This window comes from Humulus lupulus, chromosome 1, assembly GCF_963169125.1.
Source record: "Humulus lupulus chromosome 1, drHumLupu1.1, whole genome shotgun sequence".
NCBI lineage: Eukaryota > Viridiplantae > Streptophyta > Magnoliopsida > Rosales > Cannabaceae > Humulus > Humulus lupulus.
In genome coordinates, this window is record NC_084793.1 from 152,732,116 (window position 1) to 152,752,845 (window position 20,730).

Consider the following 20,730-nt stretch of genomic DNA (forward strand, 5'->3'; position numbering starts at 1 on the left):
GAGAAGGAGAAAGAAGAAAAAAGAAAGAGAGAGCTTTGACAGGAAGGGATAATTTTTTCCTTTGATTTACAAGGCATATTTTGTCTATAAAATTTATATTAGCATATTTATTTAATTATGAATATTTAAATTCATGGAATTTAAAATTTCCCAATTAATTGTGATAATTAATTTTTTTAAGTTATATTTTGTAAAAACGACATAACGCTAAATTGATATTTAAGCATAATAAATGGTTAAAATATATAACTCCAATAATATAATTATATTTAGATTAATTTACAAAAGAGACAAGTCCCCACGAGACCCTATTCCGTCCCAGAAGTATTTATACTAAAGCCGAAAGCTTCTGCCCATATCAGGCCACTTTGATTTTTATAAAATCAAAGAACATGTATATAGATCAATGGACTTATATAGTTTATTTATTTTTTAACAAAAACAAAAATGAAGTAAAACAACAAACTGAGAACCCTGTAAAGTATCTGGTTCCTTCTGATCCCTGGTCCTGCTAGCTAATTCGTTTTGTGGTTCCAAAGAAACGAGTCACCCTCACATATAATGATCACTATTTTGGACCATATATTGTATATACCAATTCCAGAGACCTAGATTCTCCAATCAAGTGACTATGTTTATGACCTCCCCGGTCCATACACACCCCATTCATAAGCACAGATATCATCCTCGCCATTGTAACCCTGAAAACAAAAACAAAAGGAAAAAAATAATTTCTCACTTCCATCTCTTTAGTTTATAGTTTCATTGTATTTTTGGTAAATAATTTGAGAAAACAATGGCTTCAAGCTCTCTAAATAAGCAAAGCTACTACAGCTCGTCCTGGACAGCAAAGCAGAACAAGTCGTTTGAAAGGGCACTAGCCTTGTTTGATAAAGACACTCCAGATAGGTGGCAAAATGTGGCCAAAGCCGTAGGTAACAAAACCGTCGAAGAAGTGAAAATACACTACCAAGTCCTTTTGGATGATCTCAGGAAAATCGAGTCTGGCCGTGTTCCTATTCCCAACTACAAGTTCACCAACTTTGACGAAGAACAAAGGTATTATTCAATTTATAAATGTTTATTTTTATTTTTTTAGCTGTACATAAATACCAATGGTCAACCCAGCTCATGCATGTTATTGATAAGTGTTTTTTCTTTTTCTTTCTTTAGTAGATTTAAACTTGTTTAATTATTTTATGTTCCCAGTTTAATTACATCTCAAGGGATGAATCTTTCGTGTAAGAACGCTAGAGAAAAAGTAAATTCTTAATTTTAATAGTACTGTTTACAATATTTTGGCTGTATATATGGGTATGTGCAAAGCCACCGACATATATGTGTGAGATAATTAAGGAGAAAACAAATGATCATATTTTAAATCAGATTTTCTCTCCTTTTTGTAAAGCCTCTATATGGGCTTCTTTATGGGTGGAGGACCCTTCAAGTAGATAGTGCTTGGTTTTGGGTACCCTTTTTCTAGATTTATTGTCTTTAGTCATTACTTGGAATGAGTATTTCAATTTTATAATTTAATATTATATGAAATAATACATAGTACGTAGTTCAAAAGTATCAATCAAGGAAATAATATAAATAATTGTTTATTTAATATGATCTTCAGTTAGTTTCACAAGCTCATATAAATAATTCAAGCTAGCCATTAAGGAATCTTACATAAGATTCTAAAATTTTATTTTTGCTGGACTATGATACCATTGTCTATATTCCTTCTTATTATCTTCTTAATTTTTAAGAGATACACATGCATGATATGTACAATTCGGCCAATATGATATTTTTGACAGGTACCTTTCAGCAAAGAAAGATAGAAAGAGGAGTAGCAGAAAAGTAAACCAAGTTGTTTAATAAGACACACATATATGGGTATATTAGTGCATTATATGTGTCAAAATTAGGAATAATGTTGTATTTTTAACACTGCTATGTTATTACTAGTTTTGTATTTGTATGGTACGGTTCTTTTCTGTATTTGAAATCCTTTTTCTTTTTCTAGCAATGGGGAATACAGTTCGGAAAGGTTTACTATTGCTTAAGGATATCGATGAATAATATGCCAATTTCAATAAAACTTTCGCTATTTTTCTGGCTAGAAGTAGAGAAACCTATTTATTTTTCCATGTTTTAGACTTCAGAATAATAATATCTTTCCTAGATAAAAAAAAAAGAAAAAGGAGAACCAAACGCCCTCTTTGCCAAAGCTTTATTTAATTACTCATGCTACAAAATTATTGTGGTGGGCTCCACCTGGGGTAAACTCAATAAATCATTCAATTTAGTCAACCATGACAGAGATTAATATAGTATAGAGCCCTTGGCTCTGGCGATAATGATATATATATATATATATATGTACATGACAAATAACAAATGAGGAAAAATTACATTATACGTATTATTCTACTTGAATCTGATGGTAAATGTTTCCTCCTTGTTTCCCAGGCTGTTAAAGTATCTCAAGCTTCAGTAATATCCAAGGCTTCTATCAATGTCAACTGCAGATCTCACTTCTGGGAATGATATTCTCGACTTCCATGTGTTTTATTTTGATTGTCGCCCTTTCTAAATTATTTTTCTTTTCTTATATTATCTTCGTCATTCATAATTGTCGGAAGTGTCTAAAATATGTACTCGGTCGGATTTAGAATTTGCACCGGCCCAGGATTTGCCAATAGCAACTTAACAGCACACCGATATCATGAAAAATGAGTCTTTTCATATACTTACGGTATGTGATTATAACAGCCACATATATAATTTCACAATAAAAAAACCTCACAAGAACACACCAAGAGAAAGACATATTTGTTTTCCCATAAGAATATTACATGCAATAAGATGAGAATTATATATGTTAGTTCTCTACGAGAATTCAGAGTTATTTCAAAAGAAATTTTTAATTATTCTCTCAGAACAAATTTTTAGAATATTGCTGAATATTCTATTATCTTAAATGAAGATAATAACTAATTATTCATTTATTTAACTAAATGATATCATAGTCAATTTGAATACAAATTCAAACTCATGGGTCAAGCCTAGATCGACGATTAATTAGCAACAAGAAAATTAGTTTTTAACAACACAGAATTAACAACGTGCAAAAGAGAATGTTGTTAATTTTATATTTTACAACATTCTTTTTGAAAACGTTCTTATTTATTGGGAAGCTTTAATAAGTTTATAATGTAACTGGGGTACATTATTTAGGATCATATCACAACGTTTACGTGCACGTTGTGTTAATAGTTTTATATTAGACAACATATATTATATGTTGTTAAGATACCCTTAAAATTTCCCTCCCACCAACTTTTTTTTTCTCACGCACAACCTAATTTTTCTTTTGCAAAACTTTAATAAAATATTGTTAACTCAAGAAATAATAGAACACAAATAGGAAAGAAATGAAGAGCTATAGGATTTTTTCGTGGTTCGACCATTAATAAGACCTAATCCACGAGTCACTTATATTATTGAGAACTTGTCGGAACAGCAAGTCCCTTTAGGGTTATAACATGGGCAAAGGATAGTCTTGCTCCAAGATTAAAATAGGGGTAGTGATCTAGCATAAAAAGTATGTTGCCCAAAAATTTCCAACAAAAAAGGCGCTCGGGACCACCTCTGAGAAAGGTGGTCCCCCAATTCCTCGAGAATCCCGCAAAGTCGTTATGGGAAGTTCTCAGTACCCCGACCATAAAGAAACCTGACTTCGGGGGTTTGTTGGAGTTATCGAGACCTCGTCATGGGAACTGAGGAGACGGGGCTTCCTAGTATGACATCGACGGATCCCCTCTCTGAGGACTCTTTGGGAAACCTGTTTTGCTTCTTTCCACGTGTCGTCGTTTGCTGACATGGTCGACAAATCAAAAAATGGCCTAGAACATTTGCACCCCATGTCTTTGGCATACGGTATGTGGTGGAGGCTTCTGGGTACCTAACACGGGGCGGAGATTGTCTTTTCACTTTGTGGGAAATCGTTGGGCTTGGCGGGACACGTGTTGCCCATGGGAGTCATTTCAGAAATTGCAACTGCATTTAATGCACGAACACATGACACTCGTTTAGTGGTCGGGCCTCTGCGAGTGTATTAAGTGCTGAAGACACGTGTCACCTTCTGAGTGGTCGGGACTCTGCAACTTCCCTCAATAGACTATCTCGAGCAGTAGGCTGTCAACTTGGCCGGCGTCTCGAGATGGTAATGCCCCTAGTATACCGTTCGGATGGTACCTGAGTACTTGCAGTTGTACATTACTACAAAAAAAGGTCATTTGTGTGAGTCAAATGCATTAGTCAATGCAGTTGAGTGACGTCGTTCACTGAGAATTAGCAGTTGTGGAAGTTGGGCACTGTTATCCAAAAAGCATACATGGGTGACGTGGCAGATGTTTTTAACACATGACTAACACGTGGCAGAAGGTTTGTTCAACCATCGAATAGTGAGATTGCCCTGACGTAACATTCAGATTTTATACACGACCAGCCTGGTCGTATGCACCATATATTTAGAGATAATTTTGTACAATTGTAATCATATCCAAGATTGTCTCCCATGATCCACGATGATCCGATTATTTAGGAAAGAATATCTGTAACTAATTCGTGTAATCCTCCTTGATCCTATAAATAGAGAGAAATAGCTCAAGGAAAGGACTTTTTTTTGGCTGAATTAAGTATATACTTACAAGAGAATTACAGCTATTATCTGACGATTGTATTATTCATCTCTCTCAGGCCTGTGAAACTCAGAGAACCCTAGTTCTTTGATCACTCCTTTGAGAACTAATATCAATAATAGCTTAAGTGGACGTAGGTCATTACCAATTCGTGGGGCCGAACCACTATAATTTGTTGTGTCATTTACTGTTTTTTTCCATTAGATCTATTTCAACACCTTTATTCACATCAAGCATTTCACTCTGTGTCAGTTGACCAAATCGAGGGTCAACATTCTGGTGCTTTCATTGAGAGCTTGAGACGAGATTGTTGAAGCATTAATGGCAAAAAAAACAAAGAAGACTGGGCAGGCGGCTGGCGCTGCACCATCTCAACCTCCTCCTCTGAACATGGCTGAAAATGAGCCACACCTGGAATTTGATGAGGAGGAATTGGACTCCGAAACCCTGAGAAATACCCTGGGGGTATTGCAAGACGAATTGGCCAATCTGAGGGCCAGTGAAGAAAGTGCTATGGAGATTATGGCGCGGCAGCAGCAAGAAATAGAGCGCCAGCGCCAAGAGCTGAATGAAAGACAGGCGGAGATGGACTGTTGTCAGAGGGAGGCCATGGCAGCCCTCGAAGCAGCCCTGTTGTTAGCTAGGAATCAGGTTGCACCTGCCTCACAGCCTGATCAACCCTCAAATGGGCCACCTCAGGATGATGTCCCGCCAAGGGATCTTGAGATGCAACCTCCATCCCAGGCTGGTCGCGGCAATCCCCCACAGCCAAGGCAGAATAGGGCCAGGCAGTAGCCCCGTAGTCCTAGACGCCAAGGGGGTGAAGAGCCGAACCCACCGAGCAGGGGGCAACGTCCTTCTGGCAACAAATGGAACTCAGAAATAAGCTCTGCGGTCAGAGGCCCCCTGCAGCATGATAATGCACAGGGACCTATCGACCAACGCAGGCCTCCACCTAACGCTCGGGAAGTTCCAGCCCGAGGAGGCAACCAAGGGGACAGTCGGTCCCACCATAGCCAATCGAGGTTCAGAGATGGCCATGGTTACAATGAGGCTGACTCAGGCAGAGGGAATGTCGGTCGGAGGAATGAAGAGAGAGGTGGAGGCAGAAGCCCACAACCTAGAGAAGACTAACAAGCGAGATGTGACGCTGGGGGGCAGCCCAGACAAAACAACGTCTTTAACCGGCTCGGAGCAAGCGAGCAACGGCGAAGAGTCGAAGAATTAAGGGATGTACTCAATGACCGCCGAGAACAGCACGACGAGTACATTCCCCCGGCAGCAGAGGCCCCGGCGATTCCTGAAGCCGTGCAAGCCCAGATGGATGCCCTGAACCAAGCAGTGCAACAGCTGGTCGGGGGAAGAACGTCTCACATCGAGTACGACAGGAGAAGGGGCACTGCTTTTGTTCAGAGGATAGTTGTGGCAAAGACTCCCAGTAAATTTAAGATGCCCACACTTCCGAACTTTGATGGGTATGGTGCCCGGTATATCATGTCAACAAGTTTGAGATATAGATGGACATTCAAAAAATGTCTGAAGACGCTCGGTGCAAGATCTTCCCTGCAACACTTTCTGATGCTGTTCAGGAGTGGTTTTTTAAATTCCCTCCTGCAAGTATTGTATCTTGGGAAATGTTCGTAAAGGAGTTTTAAGGATAATTCTATGCGGGTCGTGTGCACCCAACTGAGGCAAACCAGTTGGTTGAGATACGCTAGCAAGAAGGAGAACCACTGAAAGATTACGTCCAGCGCTTTATGCGAGCAGCCGCTGGAGCCAAAACAGTGGGAGATGAAGGCAAAATGATGGCCCTAACTGTAGGAGTTAGGCATCGTACGCCTCTGTGGAGTAGCCTTAGGAAGCATGGGTTTAAGACTACCCAAGAATTCTTAGATCGAGCTGATCGATACATCAAGCTCGAAGATGCCATTGCCAGCGAGGGAAAGACCCCTGGCAAAGATAAGGGATCTGAAGACGCCGCCAATGGGTCAAAACCCCATGGCAACGGTAAAGGCAACGGGAACGGCAATGGCAACGGAAAAAATGGAGGGAAGAGACCCCATAATGAACCTTCTACCTCTGAGAATAAGCGCGCTAAGGGCAACTGCTATGAGCCACGGTTCACTAACTACACTGCCCTTATCGAGCCTCGTTCAGAGGTATATCAGGCCACAAGTTCCAGTGTGCCTTACAAAAGACCCGCTGCCATTCGAAAGGATATTTCAAAAAGGGATACCACCAAGTTCTGTCATTTTCATAACGACTACGGACACGATACGAACGAGTGCTACCAGCTGAAAGATGAGATTGAGTTCCTTATTAGACAAGGACACTTGAGGAGATACGTACGGGCCTCAGGGGCTTTCAAACAAGAGGCTCCAGGTGGCAACAAGTAGGTGCCTGCACGCCAATGCTCACCACCTTTACAGTCTGATCCCGTAGCTGGCACTTTACTCACCATCTGTGGAGGCCCGCACCTTGCAGGAAACAGCGGAAAGGCAAGGGAACGATATGCTCGGACCCTACGCCATGACCAGGACATCGAGATGATGACTGTGGAGGACTGGGCATCAAAGAAGGCTCGGTCAAAGGATGGTGAAATAACCTTCTCTGATAGCAAGGCCCAGCATGTTCGATTCCCGCATTCCGATTCGCTGGTCGTGGATGTTCCAATCGCCAACATGATGGTAAAGAGAGTGCTGGTCGATACAGGAAGTTCAGTTAACATCCTGTATAAATCTTCGCTGGAACGAATGAAGTTGTTCGTCAAGGACTTGGAGTCCTGCAACCAAAAAATTTACGGCTTCTCTGGTGAGGGACTCGCTCCAACAAGGTCAATCAGACTTTCGGTAACAGCAGGTACAGCGCCCGCTACCAGGACATTACTCACTACTTTCATAGTAGTCGATTGTCCTTCGGCTTACAATGCTGTAATCGGAAGACCCATACTGATTGACCTTCGAGCTGTCACCTCAATATAGCACTTGGCCATGAAATTCCCAACAGACGCAGGGGTAGGACGCGTGTTGGGAAATCAGAGGGAAGCAAGGGAGTGCTATAATGCTTCAATTACTAAGGCCAAGAAGGGAACATCGAGGGGCACTCCCCCAGAGAGGTTGTAGATGGCCATTGATACACAAGCCCAATCAGGTGATGAAGTCACCAAATAGGGTGTTTCCCAAAGTGAGGACAGAGACTTAGATCCTCGCTTTGGGGATTTTGAGGAAGATGTTGGACCTATTGAGGACCTTGAGGAGGTCTAGCTTGACGAAGTGTTTTCGACCAGAGTTATAAAGGTCGGCAAAAATCTGGAAGCAACAACGAAGAACGCACTGGTGGAATTTTTAAGAAAGAACCAGGAAGTTTTAGCCTGGTCACATAAAGACATGGTTGGGATAGATCCTGCAGTCATTAGCCATGTCCTGAACATCGACAAAAGCTTTACACCCGTGCAACAGAAAAGAAGGCTGCTCTATAAAGATAGTTTGAAAGCCTTAAAAGATGAAGTTGAAAAACTAAAGGAGAATGGGTTCATCAGGGTGGCATTTTATCCATCGTGGGTTTCTAATCTAGTACTGGTTCCTAAGCCTAACGGCAAATGGCGAACCTGTGTAGATTTCACAGACCTTAATAAAGCCTGCCCTAAGGATTGCTTCCCACTCCCGAGAATCGACCAGCTGGTCGATGCAACTGCAGGACATGAGATCCTCTCTTTCATGGATGCATACTCAGGACACAATCACATCAGTATGCATCCCCTAACGAGGATCACACTAGCTTTCAGACCGATACAGGGTTATACTGTTATAAAGTAATGCCCTTCGGATTGAAAAACGCTTGTGCGACTTACCAGCGATTAGTTAACCACATGTTTAAGGAGTTGATAGGAGTAAACATGGAGGTATACGTTGATGACATGCTGGTAAAGTCGAAAAAGGCAGAAGGACATGTGAAGGATTTATAAGAGTGTTTCGATGTTTTGAATAAGTATCAAATGAAGCTAAATCCTCTCAAGTGTTCCTTCGGAGTAAGATCAGGGAAATTTTTGGAGATCATTGTCAATTCGAGGGGAATCGAAGCCAATCCCGAAAAAATCAAAGCCCTGATCGATATGAAATCGCCGGTAAATATCAAAAATGTGCAAAGTTTGACTGGTAGGATTGCCGCACTCAATAGATTTATTTCAAAGTCGACGGACAAATGCATCCCTATCTTTCATCTACTTAGGGGCAACAAAAAGTTCGAGTGGACTGGAGGCTGCGAACAGGCTTTCCAAGCCTTAAAAGCCCACATGGCACAACCTCCTGTCTTATCAAAGCCTGTAGATGGAGAAACTTTGTTCATTTACCTGGCGATGACGGAATATGCAGCTAGTGCGGTGCTAGTAAGAGAAGAAGAAGGCGTAAAAAAGGCAGTGTATTATGTAAGTAAGAGGTTAATCGGGGCCAAATTGAGATATCGCCCCATTGAAAGATTAGCCTATTGCTTAATTTTGGCATCAAGGAAGTTACGTCCTTACTTCCAAGCCCATCCCATCACAGTCTTAACTGATCAGCCCCTTCGGCAAGTTCTGCAAAAGCCAGAGGCTGCTGGTCGTTTGTTGAAATGGGCAGTCAAACTCGGGCAGTTCGATATAACATACGCACCGCGAGCAGCCGTAAAAGGACAAGTCTTTGCTGACTTCATCGCTGATTTTATTGAACTCCCAGATAGCGAACAGAGTGAAAATCCCAGTGCGCCTGAGCCTCAAGACGTAGCTCATTCGTGGAAACTTTTCACTGACGGATCGTCCAATGAATCTCACGTAGGAGCAGGAGTGATATTGATAACGCTAGAAGGGCATCGATTTCACTGCGCAGTTAGGTTTGATTTCACTGCTTCAAACAACGAAGCCGAGTATGAAACCCTACTCGCTGGGTTAAGGTTGGCCAAAGACATGAGCATAAAAGTGCTCGATATATACAGTGATTCATAGCTGGTGGTGAATCAGGTCTTAGGGGAGTATCAAGCACGAGGTCTGAAAATGGTGGCCTATCTGAACAAAACCAAAGATCTATTGGCACAATTTGAGAAATACACCCTCCAGCAAATACCTCGAGATCAAAATTCAAACGCAGATGCCTTAGCCAAACTCGCAAGTGCGAAGGATGCTGATACTTTAACTATAGTGCTAGTTGAACGGCTACGCTAGCCAAGCATACGAGCAGATGAAACCAATATGGAGGTCCGGCTAGCAGATACATGGATGGCACCATACTGGGAGTATCTCATGAGTGGTGTACTACCAGCAGATAAAAACAAAGCCAGGACTCTTCAGAGACAGGCTGCTAGGTACATACTGGTCGATGGTGTTCTATACCGAAGAGGATACTCAATGCCACTGCTCAGGTGTGTTATGCCAGAAAAGGCTAAAGAACTGATGAAGGAGGTACATGAAGGCTTTTGTTGAGATCACGCTGGGGGGCAGAGCTTATCAAAGAAGATTCTGAGGCAAGGTTATTTCTGGCCGACCATGAACGAAGACTCAATGAAGTTTGTGCGAAAGTGTGATAAGTGTCAGAGTGCAACTCCTAATGAGTTAAAGCAGATGCAAAGTCCATGGCCCTTCCCAGTATGGGGTATAGATTTGATCGGGTCCCTGCCAACAGGGAAAGGTGGAGTAAAATACGCAGTTGTAGCAGTCGACTACTTCACCAAATGGGCCGAAGCTGAGCCACTCGCTACCATAACGACAAAGAAAGTTCTTGACTTTGTCATCAAGAACATTGTTTGTCGATATGGATTGCCCCAGAAGATTTTCTCAGACAATGGCACCCAGTTTCACAATGACCTATTCACAGACTTCTGCGAGAGGCATGGAATCATCAAGAGCTTTTCTTCAGTTGCGCATCCACAAGAAAATGGGCAAGTCAAAGCGGTAAATAAGACATTGAAGGACACCCTGAAGAAAAGGCTCGAGGAAGCTAAAGGAGCATGGCCAGAACAGCTGCCTGAAGTGCTCTGGTCGTATAGAACTTCTCATCGAACAACAACAGGTCATACCCCGTTTTCCTTAGCATACAGGTATGAAGCTATGTTGCCAGTCGAGTTAGATCTGCCCTCACATCGAAGAATCACATATGACCAAGACAAAAATAGCCAACTGTTGATGGAGTAGCTAGACTTGGTTGAGGAGAAACGAGAGAAAGCCCAACTACGAGTAGTTGCGTACTAGCAAAAAGTCGCTCGATATTTCAACACCAAAGTAAAAGAAAGAAAGTTCAACGTCGGAGACTTAGTACTTCGAAGAGTTTTCTTAAATACCCGTGACCCGGCTGCTGGAGTACTCGGACCAAATTGGGAAGGACCTTACCAGATTGAAGAAGTCCTTCATCCAGGCACATACAAACTTGCACGCTTAAATGGAGATCTCGTTCCGCGCTACTGGAATGGAGAACAATTGCGCAAGTATTATCAGTAAATAGTCCTTCTTAAAGGACTGGCTTGTATTAATTTTTACTTTTTACAAGTTTTGAAAAAGGGTTAGTCATGTTATATGACTAATCGCTTATAAGTGTAAGATCTTTTAAAGATCACTCGTAAAGAAATGTTTAGTCCATTTAAATACGAGAATTATAAGGGACTGTGCGCAGCCAGTCGTTATTGCCAAATTTTGTAATTTTTTACAAGTATTTGTTCATTACGTGTGTTGTTTTGCTGTATTATAAGTTTTGCATTTTATACCGAACAGTAATGTTCGTACAGGTCATGGTCAAGGCAAGTGACAAAGGACCTAAAGCTCCTCAGTCACTTGGGGGGCATATAAGGCACATCGATAGCAAAACATACCAAGAGGTATGTAAACTGATAAGGTCATTTTTGTATTAATATTTGCTAAGTTTTTCTATGCTTGGATGGTGTTATGATAGCATTTTTAATAGTTTTCACTAAGTTTTGTGATTCTACCACATATTTTCTACGTTGCGTTTTATGATGATAAATCTGACATTTTGATGGAAAGTGTAGTTAAAATAAAGTTTTAGGAGTATTCAAAGCTTTCGGGATTGAAATGTGGAAGTGGTGGCATTGTGGAAGCTTTCTAAGATCAAGAATTGAAGAATTTGGAGGTAGGTCGCGGCTCATAAAACTCAGGCCGCGACACTTTAAGTGGAAATTGCACTTTCAGAATTTTTCTTCCAGACAGGCTGCTGCGCGAAAATTTCAGGCCGTTGCCTGAGGGACAGATTTAGGCACAGAATTCATTCTAGGCCGTGGCTTGCATAATTCAGGCCGCGGCTCGCGACGTCGTTTTCAGATTTTTTATTTCTTTTTAATTAGAATTTAATTGAGACTATAAATAATTATTAGGGTTAATTTTAGAGAGAGTTTTTGATTACGGTTTAGAGAGACAAAAAGACTGAAAGGAGGCTGAAGAAAAGACTACAAGACTACATTACTTTTGTTCATCAATCTAGTTCTTTTCTTCCCTTTATCTCTTTAATTTTAATTATAATTATGTTTGTGATTATGATTACAATTATGGAGTAGATTCTTTTTAGGTTAAGGGTTAATTCAAAACCCAAGACATGAATTCTTGATTATTAATAATGAATATTGTTCTTCAATTTCTCTCAATATTAGATTGTTTCCATTTTTCCAATTGAATGTTATGAATCTTGTAATTTCTTGTTAGGTGGCAAACTAATTAAGGTTTTACATTGTTCAATTGTCATCTTAGAATTACTACTCACCTAATAGTTTAGGATTCTAAGTGTGTGTGATAAATTGCAATTGATAGTTAAGTCAAAAGAATTGTTGATTGTGATGAAAAATAGAACCTAGGTTAAATGAATTATATGCTTCATTAATTTATTGCCTAGATTAACTTGTTTCCATAGAACTTAATGCTTTATCTAAGTTAAATAGATTGTATGCTTCATAGATTTATTGCTTAGATAAAAGAGTTAATTATTGAGCGCTTCGCCTTGATTACTTATAATAGGGAGACTGGGATAATTGACTGCTTCAGCATTATCTGCGAGGTTAATAGTTTAATTGAGAAATTGGAATAATATTATTATTAGTGATTAGGAATGATTGTTGAGGGTGGAGATTAACCTTTAACTTCTTTTTAATATCGTAATCCAAATCTTTATTTTGCTTTCTAATTTATGTTATTTAATTTTGCATAAAAAATCAAAATCCCCCTTTTAAGTTTTAGTGTTAATTCTTGAATAATAAAGTGAACGATAGTCCTCGTGGGTTCGACCTGTACTTGCTATTATACTGAAATAATTGAAAGTATTGAAAGAAAAATTATTGTTAAATTTGTGTGGTATACAACAGCCATCATAAACACATGAACAAAATAAGTGAAAGCATGCTATGGTGCTTAGAGTATTTTTTAAAATTTATATTTTGTTAAATCAAGCCAAAGTACTATGCTAAGTTCGATCATGCGAAGAGATGTTATAATAAAACAGAAATATTATAATATCAAAAGGAATTCTTTTACACCGCTTGGGTGTAATTGTTTAAAAGTAAAAGTAAAATAAGCTGCCCATGTAGAAAAACCAAAGAAAAAGCATAGTCTTTACATCACGATCCGTAGGTCATATGGTTAAAATAAAAGAAAAAAAATTATGAAGCTTGTGGAGGCGGAGGATCCTGAGGAGGGTCCTGGTTGACGGCTTCATTATCAGCACCCTCCACTCCCGCGGCCAGTGGAATGTCTGGGGAGGCAGGAATCCTGGCCCTTTCTTCAGCAACCCACCGAGCAGTACAGCGAGCCAGCTCAGTCTTCCTGGCATCCTCTGGAAGGTAGTCAAAATTAGTACTTTAATTGTCTTTCCAAAAATCGTAGAAACATCGAAGTGTTGCATTCTTGTACCTATCCAGATCTTTGGCATTTGTTAGCTTAAGCTGCTCCACCTGGCTCTTGAGGATAGCAATGCTCCCGTCCTTAGCATGATTCTCCTCCCGAAGTCTCCTGACTTCGCGCCAGTGGGTTCGGCCGACATCTTGGTATTCATCTCTCTGTTTTCTGGCAGTTTCCAGAGATGCTTGCTTTTCTGCTAGCTCCGCAACCAAGGACTCCTTCTGCTGGATCACCACCTCCAGCTCCCCAGCGTGCCTAGCCTCCGCGGCTTGAAGCTCCTCAGTAAGCTTCGCTCGGGATTGCTCAATGCTTGAACCCGCGTGGGAACGAGCATCACTCATGGTCAGCATGGCCTGCAATCAAAGAATAAGAGTTAGGAAAACTTCAAAAAAGGAAAAGTCAAGACCATGATCACAAAAGAAGAGAAAGAGTTCTTACACTGGCCACTTCATTAAGGGCCATGTTGAGGATCTGGTCGACCCCCATGGTTTCAGCTTCAGCCATGGCCTCTCTGCAGTGGTCATGCTTAAAAATATGGGCGAGGCGATCCTTAGCTGACCGCAGGGAGCGGGTCGATAGTTTGGCCCCAGGAAGATCGACTTACTAGGCCTGTTCGTTTGGAGCCGCAGGTGAAGGATTTGTGGCAGCATGCAGAGGAGGGATTTCCTTCTCAGTAGGAGCAGAAGGTTGGGCAGATGGTTGGCCAGATGGCCCATCCTTTGGAACATCGGTTGCTCGATTCTTCTTGGCGAGAGGTACTTGGCTGGACTCACCGTCGTGTTTCCTGGCCGATTTCCTTCTTCAGACCAAAGGAACCTCTTCTTCCTCCTCAGTGTTGTACAAGTCGAAAACGTTTGCTGAAGCCATATCTGCAAAAGAAACAAATATGCAGACCGTAAGCTAAAAATAGATAACAAGTTATGGCACATCAGAAAAAAGATAAAGAAAATTACAAAGGCCAATACTCGAGCTATTACTACTTGTTGCTACACTGTTGACTCTACTAGTCATACACTCACTCTCTGGCATGAAGAAGTATGGTCCTTGATTTGGAGTATATGTAAAATTTCCGTCCGCATCAAATAAATGATAGGGAATTGCAAGTTATCTAAAAGTTAAATAACAATACCGTTTTCATCGAAAGACACGTCTAAGTCTACGACAGTCTCGACTGCCTTTTGTTTTCCCTTCCCCTGAGGGGCAGAAGGCCTTTCTACGGAGGGAGTGCCAATGGGTTCCCTGATTGTAACCCCAGTCGGTCTCCATCGAGGAGGAGACGCTGAAGGTTGCTGCTCGGGATTCCCCTCGGCAGTGGCACTAACCGTCGTGGGTTCCCTCATATCCTGTTTAGGGGCCAAGAGACTAGACACCCTCAAGTTATCCTCGGTGACCAGAGACTTGACGCTCTTCCCAGCATCCGTCATTCTGGCCAACGTGGCAGACCTCGACACCATGTCTGGTTTTGGGTCTGGGCGTAACCATGGTCCTGAAAAGCACAAGATATTTCAGAAAAATACAAGGAAAATTGATGAATAAAAACAGCGATAAGTGGAAAAAGGCATTTACCTCCTCGAGCGATGGCCAAATGATTCGCCACCATGTCGGGCATGAGGAAATACTCCTGACTGTATTTCCCCACGTTAGAGATATGGGTGGTGTCACTCAGGAATGTTCGGTTCGTCTCCTGGTGACAAAAATGAAAAAGCCCCGTCCCGGACTGTTGGGGGTTGGACTTAAGGTCAAAAAGATAATTGACCTCATGAGGGGTAGGCTCCGGCCATTTTTTGAGTTTATAAAGGATATAGAGTGCAGCAAGCATTCTATATTCATTGGGTGTGATTTGGAAAGGGGCGACACCAAAGTAGTTCGCACCCCCTGAAAGAATGGTTGAAGAGGAAGGATAGCCCCCGCCTCTATGTGATACCTCGACCAGGCGCTGTAAACGCCTCTAGGAAAATTAGCCCTCTCATCTACGGTGGGGATCTTGAGAGTCACCCCATTGAGGGGATACTTCCTGAGGTAATTGGCAAGCATCTTGGAGGTTACTTGGCTAAGTGGAGAAAGATACCACTCGACATCAGGAAGAATTGAATGCCGAGGGTGATTCCTAACCTGGATAAGGGGGTCTGGGACAGTGTTTTCTCGACCACTGGTCAAGGGAACCCTAGCCTGCAAATCAGGCTGAGTTGAAGAGTTTGAAGTGTGTTCAGGTTTTTTCTTTTGGGCAGTGGATTTGACACGACCCATTCTGGCTGAAGATGGTTGGGGTCTGGAAGGAGAGAGTCTAGAGAACAGAATCTCGTGAATACGCTGGGCAGGCTGTTCTTCGCCTTCAAGCAGTTGTGCAAGAAGATTGTCTTCGATCGGTCTATCACCTCCCCACAAATCTGGCATTAAAATCTGCAGACAGAAAAATGGGGAGGTGAGGATGGAGAGTCTAGAAAGTTGGTTAGAATAACGCTGGTCGTGTATAAAAGTCAAACTTTTATACAACAACATTCTAGCAAAAAACTAACTTTTCCATGCGAACAGTTTGAAAAGCAGATCAAAAAGTGAAAGTAAATTTTTTTTTTCTAAAGAAGCTTTTTCAACTTCAGTAAGGGCGGGAAAAACTCAGTTTTTCAACTAGCATAAAAATCGAATTTTTATTTCGATTTTACGTCCTAAATTTATGATTTCGACTATCAAACTGATTCATAACTCCTAAATGACAAAGATACACCATCCTATCTAGCATCACTCGATAAATCCCCTATTTTCATGCATCTCAACCCAAGAACACAGACAATATAAGAACCTAAACAGCTAACTTACATCGCCATGCACAACAAAAGTAAAGAGTAGAAAAGTTCTAAAACTTACCTAAGCGAAGATTATGAAGCTTTGAAGAAATTCCGAGCGTAGGTGAATGAATGGCTGGTTCCTAGAATGTCGAAAGATGATCTTCAGAGAAAGTGGAGGTTCTGACTTAGGGTTTCTTGATAGAGAAATAGCTGGCATAAAAAGAAAATGGAAGCTCTAGGGAGGCTATATATATTTCGTCTGTAGAATGAAAAAAGAGGTAATCTTAAGTTTCCTCTTTTCAAAGCATGGGGAAGAGTGATAGTCGTCAATGGATTGCTTGGGAACCGAAAATCCATGATTAGACAAGGGTAGTTTGCTTTTTCCAAGAAGACACGAACTACTCTAACAGATTTGGTGGGGTAATCGAAGAGTCGTTTTCCTTAAAGTTCATTTATTGCTGGTCGTAATAAATAAACTTGGGGGGCAATTGTTATCCAAAATGCAGACATGGGTGACGTGGCAGACGTTTTTAACACGTGGCTGACACTTGGCAGAAGGTTTGTTCGACCATCGAACAGTGAGATTCCCCTGACGTAACATTCGGATTTTATATACGACCATCCTGGTCGTATACCATATATTTAGAGATAATTTTGTACAATTGTAATCATATCCAAGATTGTCTCCCATGATCCACGATGATCCGATTATTTAGGAAAGAATATCTGTAACTAATTCGTGTAATCCTCCTTGAGCCTATAAATAGTGAGAAATAGCTCAAGGAAGGGACTTTTTTTTGGCTGAATTAAGTATATACTTACAAGAGAATTACAGCTATTATCTGACTATTGTATTATTCATCTCTCTCAGGCCTGTGAAACTCAGAGAACCCTAGTTCTTTGATCACTCCTTTGAGAACTAATATCAATAATAGCTTAAGTGGATGTAGGTCATTACATATTCGTGGGGCCGAACCACTATAATTTGTTGTGTCATTTACTGTTTTTTTCCATTAGATCTATTTCAACACCTTTATTCACATCAAGCATTTGACTCTGTGTCAGTTGAACAAATCAAGGGTCAACAGGCACTGCCACAAATGCAAGGGAATTTGTGTCAGTACGTACACTGACGACATTAAATGAGGGCGTTTGCGGTAGTGCCACGATGACACTATTTAATGGTTGTTTGTGTCAGTGGGCCACTGACAGTAACAACCTGTTTGCGTCAGTGGGGCACTGATGCAAACGACTAAGTAAGTGGGTATATATAACATATTATGTGTTTTCTTTAAGTTTCACTTTATTGTTTATTTAGTTAGAATATAACTTTAGTATATTTTTCTTTATATTTTGTTAACTTATTCTTTTTTGTTGTTTATTGGTATATTTGAATAGGTTTTTTGTTGATGACTTTGTTCGTGAGATCAAGCTTTGAATGATTTTATATTGGAGGTAATATTTTAACCTTAATATATAATTAAGATATTGAACATAGTAGAATGTAGGAATTATAAAATAGTGGAGATGTATTTTGGGACTATGTGCTGCGGTGATATAAGGCTGGAATGATGCATGTTTGATTGATTAATTGGTGTGTTGTGTTTATGTGATGAATATAGGTTCATTTAAATTTGGGAAATATGATAGAAATAGGGGAAATGCTACTCATTTTTTTTTTTAGATTTTGTAATATGAGAATTATGAATTTTTGATTGATTTGTTGAATACTTTTGCATGTTTCATGTGTTGTATACGTGCACGTTTTAAATTTGGGAAATGTGATAGAAATAGGGGAAATGTTGCCCAATTTTTTTTGGACATATTGTTTCCTTTATCTACTTGTCAATTAGATAATCCATTAACCTAATTGTTAAGGTGAAAAAATATAGTAGCTAGGAATCGTTTACTTTTATTTTTAATTTATAGAACTGTTGTTTATTACTTAACTCAATGTCTACACACAGGAAGAGACAATGACCGTTAAGTATTACATAAATAAACTATTAAAGCACAAAATAAAATACATATAACAAATAATAATAATAATAATAAGAAGAAGAAGAAGAATAGTAATAATAATAAAAGTCAGAGCAACCCATAATAATAACCAGGCTCACATTTGCGTCAGTGGGGAACTATCTAAAATCTGGCATTTGTAGTAGTTCCCCATTAACGCAAATGCTAGGTGTTAGCGTCAGTGGGGAACTGCCACAAATGCTGATTTTAGACAGTTCCCCACTGACGCAAATGTAAGCCTGGTTTGCATCATAGGATTCGGTGACACATTTAAAACTAACGCAAAAACTCAATTGTGGCAGTTAGAAACTGACGCAAATGGTCTTTTATGTTGTAGTGGTAATTCGACCATTCATTCCAATTTTGAAATATTCTACTTAAAGTTGGGATTTTCCCTCATTTCCTTCGACACCCAAAATCTTACACCCATCTTCTTCTCCGTGCACCCTTGAAGTTTCCTTCACCGAGGAAAGAAATTACCCTCAAGTGCCATTCACCCTGGAGCCTATTGGTTACCCCAAAAATTCTGAGATCTTCAAAGTCGATGAACGACAGTTTATTCATGTGATGACCATTTATCAAACCTATCGACGCTTTTTATCACGTAAGTCCTCTATTTCTCAATTTTTATTTTTCCTTTGAACATATCTTTTAGAGCTTAGAGGCATGCTAGGTGTTGATGGATGTTGAGTAGATGTCTAAGATTAATGGTTAAGGGACCTCTTAGGTTTGGTTCCCCCCTTCTAGGTCTTTCATCTTTTTTCTTTCTTCAAGAGCAGTATTCCTTCGTGTGGCTAATTTTTGTACATTGGTATTGTTTCCTTTGACCAAGTACTTAATTGTTCATTCTTGTTTGAGATGCCTTGTGGCCCTGAACTTGAAGAATTTCATTCACAAGGGTACCACTCATTTGACTCTAGTTTCCTTTCATTACTTCGGGATGAACGAGATGAGCTCATCGTCGAGGAGTACCGAGAGCATGAAGACTTAGCCCTTCCTAGAAACACTGTGGCTCGAGAGTTCAGAGAAATGCCCGAAGGCAGACGTCGGGGGTTTGTAGAACACACCCGAAGAGTTCCAACTACCAGACCTACTTCATTATTAGTTGGAGTAACTTTAGCGATACTAGGCCTGATGACTCAAGCACCAGCTTCTCGAGCAGGTCCCTAGGGCACCCCATCAGAAATGGTACCTGTGCTAGACCCTTTCAAGTCTCCCCCACGGTAAACTCACTACGAATTTAAGGGCATCATCTCCAAGCTAGACTAACTGGACGTGCTTAGGGAGAACGAGGAACACTATGGGATCTCTTCCAATCTTTTTATCAATAGAATAGACAACGTAACGGAGAGAGCCTACATCACAACAAGAACAAACCCCGGGAATCAAAAACCAAGTTCTTCTAAACCATGAGCTTTGATAGGTGCAATAATCATCGCCTTCGCCTAGCCTTTAACAGAGTTGGTCAGCGTCTATCTCCCCATGTCTCCATTCATTATTTTTCTTAGTCAACCTTTATTCATTTAGTGCTTCCCATCGTCGAATTATCATGGAAATATTCGAGGTCCAACTGAAAGCATGAGTACATGGTTATCGCGAATACTATCCATACCCTTTTCCCTGAAGACAAGGACATCTTACTTCTAAGCACCACTACTTGGCTACAGGAAGCCAGGCTTATTGGCGCAAGGCAAAGGGTAGACCGCCTGGACATGATGGGGATTGTAAACCTGTGTCGGAGGGAGAGGCGAGTCTTTCTTGTGATTGGGGGCTTTGGAGGAAGAGATGAACGAGGCTGCCAAGACTTTTTGGTAGTTTCCTTTGATGACAGTCAAGGAAGAGGCCTTCAATCTCAGGATGGTTTTTCCCGACTCTCGAGAGACTGAGTGTAATGTTCCTGATCCCTATATTGAGTTGGAGGACGAGGTTTATGAGACATTGAGGTCATTTGTGCCCAATGTGCTCTTGCCTATGTACCTTAAGGCAACATGAGGTGAAAAACCAAGGCGAGGAGATTTATATCCTAGTTCCTCGGACTGTTGATGAGGGTCATAGTCTGGGGCATACATCATTTAGTCTAACCTTACGTCGTTATTGGTACGTTGACTATCATGGGTCATGGGAGCATTATTCTAACTATCCCGATCGAGTCGATGAAGTATTTCATCACTACCAGCCTAGGGATGTCGCGGGCACCACAGTATTCGATCAAGTCATGTTTATACGTGCTCAAGGACTCGATGAGTATAACACTAATGATGGCCTAGAATTGAGCTTACTCCTCGATGCCATAGAAAGGACATTCAAGGAATTAATTTCCTCGGAGAGTGACGAGGAGTCGGGGGCCTTGATTGTGTGAGACAACGACTAACTA

General features: G+C 40.8%; 1 protein-coding gene across 2 annotated transcripts; it reads left to right on the top strand.

Annotated features, from left to right (window-relative positions):
• Positions 1–395: 395 nt before the first annotated feature.
• On the top strand, positions 396–2,743 carry LOC133799327 (protein RADIALIS-like 4). 2 transcript variants are annotated; one of them, XM_062237350.1, is made up of 2 exons: positions 396–1,059; positions 1,809–2,112. In XM_062237350.1, exons 1-2 carry the CDS (start codon positions 797–799, stop codon positions 1,867–1,869), a joined length of 324 nt encoding a protein of 107 aa, XP_062093334.1. In that variant the 5' UTR covers positions 396–796; the 3' UTR covers positions 1,870–2,112. The 2 variants fall into 2 exon arrangements, with proteins under 2 accessions (XP_062093334.1, XP_062093339.1); XM_062237355.1 differs by lacking the exon at positions 1,809–2,112 and adding an exon at positions 2,464–2,743 and having other exon boundaries at positions 417–1,059.
• The last annotated feature ends 17,987 nt before the right edge of the window (positions 2,744–20,730 follow it).